This window comes from Octopus bimaculoides, chromosome 13 (genome assembly GCF_046866305.1).
Source record: "Octopus bimaculoides isolate indiv1 chromosome 13, ASM4686630v1, whole genome shotgun sequence".
NCBI lineage: Eukaryota > Metazoa > Mollusca > Cephalopoda > Octopoda > Octopodidae > Octopus > Octopus bimaculoides.
The window spans coordinates 53,028,138-53,040,489 of record NC_142940.1 but is presented as its reverse complement, the minus strand read 5'-3'; the positions used below and the strand labels follow the sequence as shown (position 1 = coordinate 53,040,489).

General features: G+C 34.5%; 1 protein-coding gene across 2 annotated transcripts in view; it reads right to left on the bottom strand.

Moving 5' to 3' along the window:
• The window catches only part of LOC106877721 (cGMP-dependent 3',5'-cyclic phosphodiesterase), a 436,212-nt gene that overhangs the window by 196,794 nt on the left and 227,066 nt on the right, over positions 1-12,352 (bottom strand). For both annotated transcript variants that reach the window (XM_089361766.1, XM_089361765.1), the window contains exon 6: positions 7,042-7,101. In XM_089361766.1, the coding sequence (XP_089217892.1) occupies positions 7,042-7,101 (60 nt within the window). The remainder of the gene's footprint in view (positions 1-7,041; positions 7,102-12,352) is intronic.

Here is a 12,352-nt window from a genome sequence, read left to right as displayed (position 1 = left end):
CTTTCACTACTGCTTCCACTCATCTCACAAAAGTTATATCTAAGAGTTGACACTTGCGTGTAAGATGCTATGCAATGGGATCTCACACTGGACAATGTGGCTGTAAAGTGAATTACTTATCCACACAGTTACGTGATATATTCTTTCTTAAAAGAATTATTGTTTTATGTGCATGTTTCCAGGAGGCATTTCAGATTTCTAGCATCATTTTTATGTCAAATTCATACACATCATCAATACTTCTGGTTTCATAGGTGAAGTGAAAATAATTGTTTAGGAAACATCTTATGGAACTAAAAATAACATTTCTACAAACATTAATCTCTTACCAGAACATAAATTTCATTTCTCATGAATTAAAAATAGTAAATATTCATAAAGATACTAAAAACATTTTCTTTAATTCATGAATCTCATCATTTCATGAATTAAGAAAACAGTAAATATTTATGAGGAATGTAAATAAATATTGTAAAAATAAAGAACACCAAGAAGTTAGCAGTGTTTATATGTTGACAGAAATATATTGGGATATGAATAATGCCTAGAGGACAGAGTTTGTTTTAGGGGTTACTGGTAACTTGGATTTGATTTTAAATTGCAATTGGTAGAGCAATAATGTTTTCAGTGATAGGTCAATCACAAGTTGATTGTATTTCTGACAATATGAGGAATAAGGGAATACCTATAACTTGCCACAGAGGTCCTTGGTCTTGCGAAAGACTTCATTTGAAGACTAGTTTTATGCCATCATATAACATTTTTCATATTCTATACACAAGTGAAACATACAAGCATAGATATGCACACACATACACACGCACAAATTTACATACATGCAAATACATGAGTTTTATCCCCATTAACGGGGGTGGCCGGATCTATCTCAATGCCATAGCAACTGCCCTCACACCATCTTGCTCAGTTTTGGGGCATCCTCCCTTCTCAAGTCAACCTTCTCAATCTCCTCCTCCGCCTGTCCCTCCATGTTTTCTTCGGTCTGCCTTGCTTTTGCAGTCCATTTACCTCAAACTCAAGCACCTTCCTCAGAACCTGCTCCTCATCCCTTCTCAACACATGCCCATACCACAGCACTCCATTACCCTTACCAGCTGTTCCACCAACCCCAGTATCCCCATCAAGTCCTAATATATATATATATATATATATATATATATATATATATATATATATATATATATATATATATTAGGGAACTGATTGTTATGGCTGGTTGTAGAGTGACCATTGGTTTCACACCTGTAAAGCATTTAGTGAAATCGTGTGGCTTAGTGGTTAGGGTATTTGGCTCATGATCGTAAAGTCATGAGTTCAATTCACAGAGACGTGTTGTGTCTTGAGCAAGACACTTTATTTCCCGTTGCTCCAGTCCACTCAGCTGGCAAAAATGAGTAGTACCTGTATTTCAAAGGGCCAGCCTTGTCATACTCTGTGTCATCCTGAATATCCCTGAGGACAATGTTAACGATACATGAGTCTGTGGAGTGCTCAGCCACTTGCACATTAATTTCACAAGCAGGCTGTTCTGTTGATCAGATCAACTGGAATCCTCATTGTCATAACTGGCAGAGTGCCAGTTATAAATCATTTAGCTGTGTAGCCAACTTGTCAGACTCAAATGGCTGAAGGCACACAACCTCTCCACGGCTGGAGGGAGGAAGATGTTATGGTCAGATAATTTTGTAAACAAAACTATATATTGCTGATATTACTGCTCCAATGTTTTAGAGTGAGCTTCTTTTTTTGAGTATATGAAATATTGACTATATATGTGTGTGTGTGTGTGTGTGTGTGTGTGTGTGTACACATACACACGTTTGTATTTATATATATATATGTATGTATACACACATTTATATTTATATATATATATATGTATGTATACACACACAAAGAAATTTTGATAAACACATGTTTATATCATTTGTTCCTTAGAAGTTATACATCTAGATGTACATTCAGGTACAAGATAAACCACACACACACACACACACACACACACACAACATACATATTATATAAATGTCATTCTGCACATGTCTCTAAGCCTCCTAGACCTCATCCAAAACATTACCATACAGCAGAAATAGACATCAAATGCAACAGACATATCTGTCATTTAGAACTGCTTCTTCTCCCTAATTCTCTTATAGATATCTCAAGCATCTCTGTTGCTCTGAATGAGCAAACTGTATACTTCTTCTGCAATTGAGTCCCAACTGTGTTTTAGGTATTAGATACTACACTAAACGCTTTTCACAAACCATTCTTCACAAAAGCTGCATCCTTTTGTAATTATGGATATTCAAACAGAACATCATTCACACATCTCTCAACATTCTGAGAGTGTTTGCAAAACCCATGGCATTATTCACTCCTCATCAGTAACTGACAATACGTACATACATGTAAGTGATTGTATATGATTCCTAAATGTTTTAAATGAACATAGACCAACTACTTTCATGAAGTCTGAAGTTTTGCTGTATTAAAGAGCTCAAATCAGAGTGAGATAACGTTATCTACAGCTATGAGGACACGCAAAATGAGAGGAAAAAAAAATGAATTATATTGAAATATTATTGCATATGTTCTCTCACTCATAATAAAAAAACTTCTTTACTCTCTTTTACTCTTTTACTTGTTTCAGTCATTTGACTGCGGCCATGCTGGAGCACCACCTTTAGGTCGAGAAAATCGACCCCAGGACTTATTCTTTGTAAGCCTAGTACTTATTCTATTGGTCTCTTTTTGCCAAACTGCTAAGTTACGTGGATGTAAACACGCCAGCATCGGTTGTCAAGCGATGTTGGGGGGAGGGGGACAAACACAGACACACAAACACACATACATATATACATACATATATACGACGGGCTTCTTTCAGTTTCCGTCAACCAAATCCACTCACAAGGCTTTGGTCGGCCCGAGGCTATAGTAGAAGACACTTGCCCAAGGTGCCACACAGTGGGACTGAACCTGGAACCATGTGGTTGGTAAGCAAGCTACTTACCACACAGCCACTCCTGCGCCTAATAATAATAAGGCAAAAAAAATTAAAATTATAAACCTTCCCTTTTATTTCTTAGTACACACTCTTTCCCTCCCACTCTTACTCTGAAGGCAACTGTAGGTGGCAGTACCAACAGTCACCATTCAAATTTCCAACGTATATATGTATATGTATGTGTACATATATATATATATATATATATATATATATATATAGAGAGAGAGAGAGAGAGAGAGAGAGAGAGTTTACAGTTCCATTATATGTAAGATCAACAAACACAGTACTCCATCCAGTTCAAGATAAAAATCATTTAATATACATGGTATTTAAACATGAGCTACTAATAGTTTCATGCTGTGAAAACAAAATAATTTGGCGGATTTAAATATTGTACCTTGTGCCTCCAAGCATTCTTTCAGTCTCTATACATGTATTGATGATGAAGGACTTTTGGGAGACACAACGCAGGTTATATAAATCTGCTGAATCATTGTGTTTCCACAGCATGAAACTATTAGTAGCTGATATTTGAATACTGCCTATATAATCTACACACACATACATATATATACACACACACTTATTTGTACATAATGTGGAAAATTTGATGCAAATGACTGGGGTTTAAATTGGAGGGAAATATTACAGGTAGCTATGAAAAGAAAGTGTTTGAAGGTGTTACTGTGTGTATGTATGTGTGTGTGTGTGTGTGTGTGTGTGTGTGTGTGTGTATTAATATATCTCTGAGGAAAAATGTGAAGATTACATTATACTGAAGTAAAAGTTATATATGCATATGTATGCGTGTATATGTATGTATGTATATACACACACACACATATATATATAGATATATAAATATACATACACATATATATAAATACATATGCATATGTATGTGTATATATATATATATATATATATATATATATATATATATATATATGTATATATCTTCTTTTATTCTTTCACTTGTTTCAGTCATTTGACTGCAGCCATGTTGGAGCATCACCTTTAGTTGAACAAATCGACCCCAGTGCTTATTTTATTGGTCTTTTTTGCCAAACCGCTAAGTTACGGGGATGTAAACACACCGACATTGGTTGTCAAGTGATGATGGGGGGACGAACACAGACACACATATATATACGACGGGCTTCTTTCAGTTTCCGTACATAAGCATGTATATATATGTATGCATGTATGTATGTGTGTGTATATATATATATATTTATATGTGTGTATGTGTGTGTGCGAGTGTGTGTCATACGTACACATAGCTACATACAAACACGTATACACACAGATATATATATATGTATATGTGTGGATATATACATACACACACACACACACACATATCAGGTTATCCCATAAGTTCTGTCCGATTTTACCTTTTTTAAAATTGAATGAAACTTAATAGTATTTTAGAATGTCTAATGGAATTACAAATTATTTTTATGCATTTGTGTACATTTAAACTAATTAAATATTATTTTACAGAATAATAGAATTAAAATTTCTTTGATTAAAACCCTTTCTAGCATGGAAGTATTCAAAGAGCATTTAAGGCACATAATGATTTATGAGTAAAAAAAAAAGGAAACTCTGCGGCCGAAGCGACTCGAAACATACACTCAGTTTATGGGAAAGAATGCTTGAATAAAAGAACTTGCAGAAGATGGTTTGCAATATTCAGAAGTGGAGATTTCAGCCTTGAAGATGAAGATCGAACAGGATGTCCAGTTGAGTTTTATGATAAGCTCCTTGAGGCATTACTTGAAGAAAATCCTGCATTATCATTTGAAGAATTGGCAATAAAGCTTAGTTCAAACCATACAACTGTTCATCGTCATCTTCAACAACTTGGAAAGGTTCCTAAACTTGGAAAATGGGAGCTTTAGGAGTTGTCCGAAAGCAACAGCAAATCTTGAGTTGACATCTGCTCATCTCTCCATTCTCACGAACTCATTTCACCCTTTTTGGATAGGCTTTTGACTGGTGACAGAAAATGGATCTTCTATTGAAATGTTAAGTGGCTTGGTAAAAGGGAAAAAACTCAACCACAACCAAGAAGGGAACTTCATGGGAAAAAGGTTCTTCTCTCTATCTGGTGGGATTTCAAAGGAGTAATTCACTTTGAATTGTTACCACCTAATGCAACAATCAATGCTCAAGTCTACTGTCAGCATTTGAACCAAGCTTTGAAGGAAAAATGAACCGCTTTAGTTAATTGGAAAGGAGTGATGCTTCATCAGGACAATGTGCAACCCCACCCTGCAAAGATCACATCACAGAAGATCGAATAGCTTGGTTAGGAAAAAATTCCTCATCCACCTTATTCTCCTGACGTTGCTCCTTCTGACTACCATTTGTTTCATAGTTCACAGAATCAATGGGAGGGGAGACTTAACTTCCACAAGCCAGGAGGAGGTTGAAACTGACATTTCAGAGTTTTTCACTTTGAAACCAAAAGAGTTTTACATTGATGGGATTAAAAAGCTTGTAAATAGATGGAAGGAAGTCATAGATAATCAGGGAAAGTACATTGATGATTAAATTTCAATTAAATAGAACATTTGATTACTTGTTTTCTTTATTCAAAATCCGGACGGAACTTATGGGATGACCTGATACATATATGTGTTTATTGCACTCAAAGGTAAAGAAGGATTATATTTTCAAACTATTGTTCTATTCAATCGGCTTTTAGGTTGGTTACACATCAGCAGAAGTTCACTCAAGTGTTTAGTTGACTGATAGCTTGATTCAATAGCACTATGGCTAGAAAATATATAATCCCTATTTACCTTACACTTCGATAAAGATATATCATGAAATATAAATATATATATATGTCATAGTCTTCACACTATGTAACAAAACAGTATCGAATACTTACATGATTTTGTACTATGCAAGAAACCAAAACCACATACATACATACATACATAAATACATGCACACACACACACACACACAGACACACACACAAATACATATATATCTAAATATATATATTACATGTATACATGATATAAATATATGTATATATATATATATATATATAAATACATATTGTTCAAAACAGTTTAATTCAGATTCTGTGCTACTTCAAGTTTCAAAGCCCCTAATGGAGCCTCTTGTTAGGCAGGTCAGAATTATATATATATACATATATATTTACATACACACGAGCGCACACACACATTATATATATTGTATATATATATATATATATATATATATATATATATATATACACACATGTATGTATACTATATATTGTACACATACACAAACACATATTTGTATACATAAATGCACATCTGCATCATATATATATATATATATATATATATATATATATATGATAGCTTAATGGAAGCAACAAAACTAAATGATTTCCTTTCAAGCATGCAACTCCAACTCACACACACAGAACATGCATACATACATGTGAAAGCAAATCATTTTGACCTGTCACTTTCTTAAGGTGTATTGTACTTTTTCATCACAGATATTAAATGCTTAAATACAGATATATATTATATATATATATATATATATATATATATATATATATATATATATACTGTAATAGGACATCTAACCCGCTAGAAATAGCAGCAAGACTACATACCACAAAAAGTAGGGATAATTTCGAAAGGGGATGAAAAATAAAAACAGTTACCAATCTATATTCTGTACCATGGTTTCAAGTCAATTGGTAAATGTTTTTATTTTTCATCCCCTTTCGAAATTATCCCTACTTTTTGTGGTATGTAGTCTTGCTGCTATTTCTAGCGGGTTAGATGTCCTATTACAGGCATCTCTGTATTTTAAATGAATAATACTTAGTCTATTGACTGTTTTTTACCCTTGCTAGGCCACTGGTGGTAAATAAAATTTCTAAAATTTTTTTACTACCCTGTATTTTATTAATAATGATATATATATATATATATATATATATACACACACATGTGAAAGGAATATGTTCTTACTTGATTTTCAATCAGTTGTAATGTCCCTTTCTGTTCCTCTCCTATGTAATCACAAACTGCCTGCAAAGAGAAGATAGAAATAGTTCATATTTCAAAATAATGCTTCATTTATATTGTACAACAATAAATATTCTGTACATACATACATACATCTGTGTATGTGTGTGTGTATATATATATATATATATGTACACACACACATGCACAAAAGTATATAAGTGTATATTTATCTATCTATACACACACTCACACACACACAAGTGTCTGGGTCCTAAGGCATATATATTTACATATACATAGAGGTGGTGGTGTGAGTGTGTGAATGAAGGGGAACATATGATGGGAAAAATAATTATGTTCATAGTGAATGGTGGTTGTGTGTATGTGTGTATGTGTTGTGTATATGTATGTGTCAAATATAAGACTAGGTGAGTGTATTATGTGTGAAAAGATTAGATTGAGTGTATATGTCTATAGTTAAATGTATGTGCAAGAGAGGACACATATGTAAGGAAATATGTATGTTTGAATGTGGTGTGAGAAAGCATTTGAGTATCTGTGGACATTTGTATGTATATGTTTGAAAGCGTATGTAGAAGATATATAGTTGGATGTATGTGTTTGAAGGAATAATGGAATAACAGAGATGATGTATGTGTAAATTGTAAATATTTATATATTAGCGGATATATATGCATGTGAGTGTGTGCATATAAAATGAAGTTATGTATGTTTAAGGTTTAAGATCGTTGCAGTTATGTATAAATGATTCTTGTGTACACACATACACACATGCGTGTGTGCGCAAACACACACACACATGTACACACAGACACATGCACACATACACACAGACATATACATACGCACTGACACAGGTATACACACTCACACACGTGAGATGCTTTATGTCAATGAAATGTTCCTTGTATGTTTGCATAAGTATAAAAGGGAAAGGTCTGTGAATATGAGAGCGAGTAAATGAAAGAAAGAGAGAGGGGCGAAAGAGAAAGAGAGAAGGTGAGAGGAAGATATATATATATATATATATATATATATATATAGAGAGAGAGAGAGAGAGAGAAAACCTGTATATCGTCTTGCAATTTGATCCTACCTAGATCTGTGAAGGGGAAATTATCTCTTTGATTGTCAATTATTCATCTATGCATTTCCTGTCTTTCCCCAGTTGGTAGAGCTGTGATGTCATATTACAGCATTGCTGGCAAATATAATGGAAGGTCACTGTTACATCTATCAAGATAGCACAGTTTCAGCACAGCAGAGCACAACACAGCTCATAGTTTTGATACAGCATCGATGGTTTTTAACTCTACTGTCACTACAGAGGTCATTTACTGAAATGGAGCAACTGAAGATGGTCAGAGTTGGTCCTATTAACATTGAAGTTATTGTAAATATGGAGTTTATTTTATTGATATTATTGATTTTTTTGTAACAGATTTCAGATTTATAAATGAGGAAAATGGAGCACTGAAACATCATATATTTGGAAAGATTGAAATGAAATGGTTTGAAACAGCAATTAAAATCAGATGGAGACAACTTAATGGTACTGTTCTTTTTGTTTCTTGTGATTTAGTAATTTTATTTGAAATATATAGGTGCCAGGGCTGCCTGATTGGCTCCTGTGCCATTGGCATGTAGAGAGCATCATCCGAATGTGGCCGTTGCCAATACCCCCCCCCCCCCCCGATTAGCTCCTGTGTTAGTGGCACGTAAAAAGCACAATCTGAACGTGATCGATGCCAGGCCCACCTAACAGGATCTAACTGATGCTGATAGCAACATTAACCCTTTAGCATCGGAACTGACCATATCTGGCCCAAATATTTTACCTGCTTTATGTTCAAATTAGCTGGGCCCAGCCTCTCATACCTACCCTGCAATGTCATTCTAAAAATATACAATCACATCTTTGAAATCTCACAGCGACAAGATTAATTTTAATACAGGATTAACTTTTTAAAAATGTGAATAAATAAGCATTACATTTGACAAAGTCATCTGAATGCTAAAGGGCTATATTGTGTGTGGCTGGTTAATGGTTACTTGTACCAACATATATTCATGACTTAATGGTATCTGTTAAAAAAAAAAACTAAGCCAGCTATAAAAAAAGTTTATTGGAATTTGCAGACTCATCTCATTTGTAATACTCTTGAAAAAAATACACATGCATAATAAATATATATGCACCACTGGTTATGCCTATTCTTCTTCTTTTAATTAGAGAATTGTGCCTTACCATCCCATCACTATATTAAATTATATTTTGCTCAATATTTCCTAATGTAAATTACTTATCTTCAGAACTACCTTACTATCTATATTTTCTCCCCAAATATTACTTCTAGAAGTCTGAATTAAACCCAATCACATCAACCATATTTAACTCTTCCTGTGTCTTCAATCTAGGTGACATTACAATGGCTATGAGAACTAATTGAAAGAGAAGGAGCCACTGATGACTCTTCTATGCAGTCACTTACTCTGCAAGAAATAGCAGCCAAATTCTATGAAATCTTATCCTACCATCTTATAAAAAGAAGGATATATATATATATATATCGGCAAGCCAAGTAAGATCGTTGCCAGTGCCCCTGGACTGGTTCTTGTGCGGGTGGCACATGAGATGCACCATTTTGAGCGTGGCCGTTGCCAGTACCGCCTGACTGGCTCCTGTAGGATTTTCGAGCGAGATCGTTGCCAGTGCCCCTGGACTGGCATGTGCGGGTGGCACATAAAAGACACCATTTCGAGCGTGGCCGTTTTCGTGCGGGTGACACGTAAAAGCACCCACTACACTCTCTGAGTGGTTGGCGTTAGGAAGGGCATCCAGCTGTAGAAACTCTGCCAAATCAGACTGGAGCCTGGTGTTGCCATCCGGTTTCACCAGTCCTCAGTCAAATCGTCCAACCCATGCTAGCATGGAAAGCGGACGTTAAACGATGATGATGATGATATATATAAATGTATTCTTAGATATCCAAAAATAGGATGGAACACCTGAGGCAATATCTGAAATACTAGTTTAGTAAGTGCACAAATGGCAGTGTTGTAAAAAGTTTGCTTTCCAACCACATAGTTCCAGGTTCAGTCCTGTTGCATGGCACCTTGGGAAAGTGTCTTCTACTACAGCCCTGGGCTGACCAAAGCCATGTGAGTGAATCTAATAGCTGGAAACTGAAAGAAGCTCATCATGTGTGTGTGTGTGTGTGTGTGTGTGTCTGCGTTTTTTCCCTCCACCACTGCTTGACAATCAGCGTTGATGTGTTTATGTCCCTGAACCTTAGTGGTTCAGCAAAAGAGACTAATACAATAATACCACGCTTAAAAAGATATAGGTACTGGGTCAATTCGTTTGGCTAAAATTCTTCAAGGTGGTGCCCCAGCATGTCCACACTTTAATGACAGAAACAAGCAAAAAAAAAAAGAAAAAAGATAAAAGATAGTAGAAAAAAATATTCTTAGATGAAAGAGTATGTGTGTATGTGTGTGTGTACATGTGCGTATGTAGTGTGTGCGTATGTGTGTGAGTGTGTTTGTGTGGTGTATGTGTGTGTGCACGTGTGTTTGACAATGGACTTGCCCACTGCCATAAGATCAAAAAGACATAGGAGACATGATGTCAGATAATAGCTGTAGAGAGCCGAGAGAGAAAGAAATATTAAAAAAAGGGAATGAAAGAAAAATAGAAAAAATTAATCACAGAATGGTGAATGGTAATAAAGCGTGAGTGTGATAGCGCAGAACAAATAACAATAATAATAATAATAATGATAATAATAATAATAATCCTTTCTACTATAGGCACAAGGACTGAAATTTGTGGGGAGGGGCTAGTAGATTACATTGACCCAGTGTTAACAAGATCATCACTGTAAATACTACTACTACTACTACTACTACTACTACTACTAATAATAATAATAATAATAATAATAATAGTAATAATAATAATAATAATAATAATAATAATAATAATAATTATAATAATAATAATAATAATTATAATAATAATAATAATAATACTGTGTTACAAAGGAATAATATCAAGACTTAGGCTGCTTGGGACTGGCTTGTCAAAGAACAGATCCAACGTTTTCTGTGTATGTTGTAAAAGGTGACTAAAAGAGGTTGAGGTAAGATTTGCACTCCGACCTTGTAAAACCCTCACCAGCAATAACTATCCAAGCCAACCTTTGGGTTGGAGGGTTGTTGCCTGAGTGGTGCAAAGGTGTCGTCCACCAGGAGCAGGAAATCACCAGCAAATGGTGGCTGCAGCAATGTGATTTTACAGTGCATGCCCCCATACTGCTACTATTACTAGGCAGAGAGATGAAAAGGTTTTAGAAATCAAAGTGGCAACTGTTCCTATGGTAATTGGCACAATATCCAAACTGTTATCCTGTATTTCCTCCAAGAATTCTGAGAAAGATTCCTGAGATTTGAGAAGAATTGTTGTTACCAAACCTCAAAATAACATCCCTACTAACTTTAGTAATATGTAATAGCTTTAATAGTGATGCTTTCTTTATTAACTAGAGTGGTTGATAAAACGATCAAGTTTGGTACAACATGATTCAGTTTGGAATTAAAAATAGGAAAATGCATGAGCTATAGTCAATTTTTTATGATGTCATTGAGCTGTCAATAATTCCAGTAGCTCTGTACTTTCAAACAGGTAAGGGTTAGCAGTCAATAGGGCATCTAGCCATAAAACAATGCTTCAACAACATGTATTCTTTTCAACCGTGCTAGTAACAAAAAAGCAGATGCAATAATGAATGAAACAAAGAAATGAAGAGCTTCACAAAAATTAATATTATGTTTCAGGTAACACATTAGCACTTTTCATTCAAATGTATTTCTTTTCCATTTTCCCTTGGCTTTTCAGTAAAATATACAGCATACATATATATATATATATACACACACACACATACATATATCCAAAATACACTCAATACCATACAATTACATTCCATAGGTTGTTATTTTGATGTCAATGAACACATTTGGTGTAAGAGAGAAATGAGAATAGAGCAGTAGAACAGATATCTATAAAAATAAGAATATGAATTAATGTTTGCTGTTCTCCTTCAATTTTTTTTCTTTAAGAATATTATTTTCTAAGAGTACACATGGAATTTTTCTACTTTCATTACAATACTAGTTATCACAATGCACATATTTTAAAGAGGTCATTACATCCAAATATGCATGCATGCATACATGTGAAAAACCAAAAATTCACACATGTACATATAAACACACATACATACAC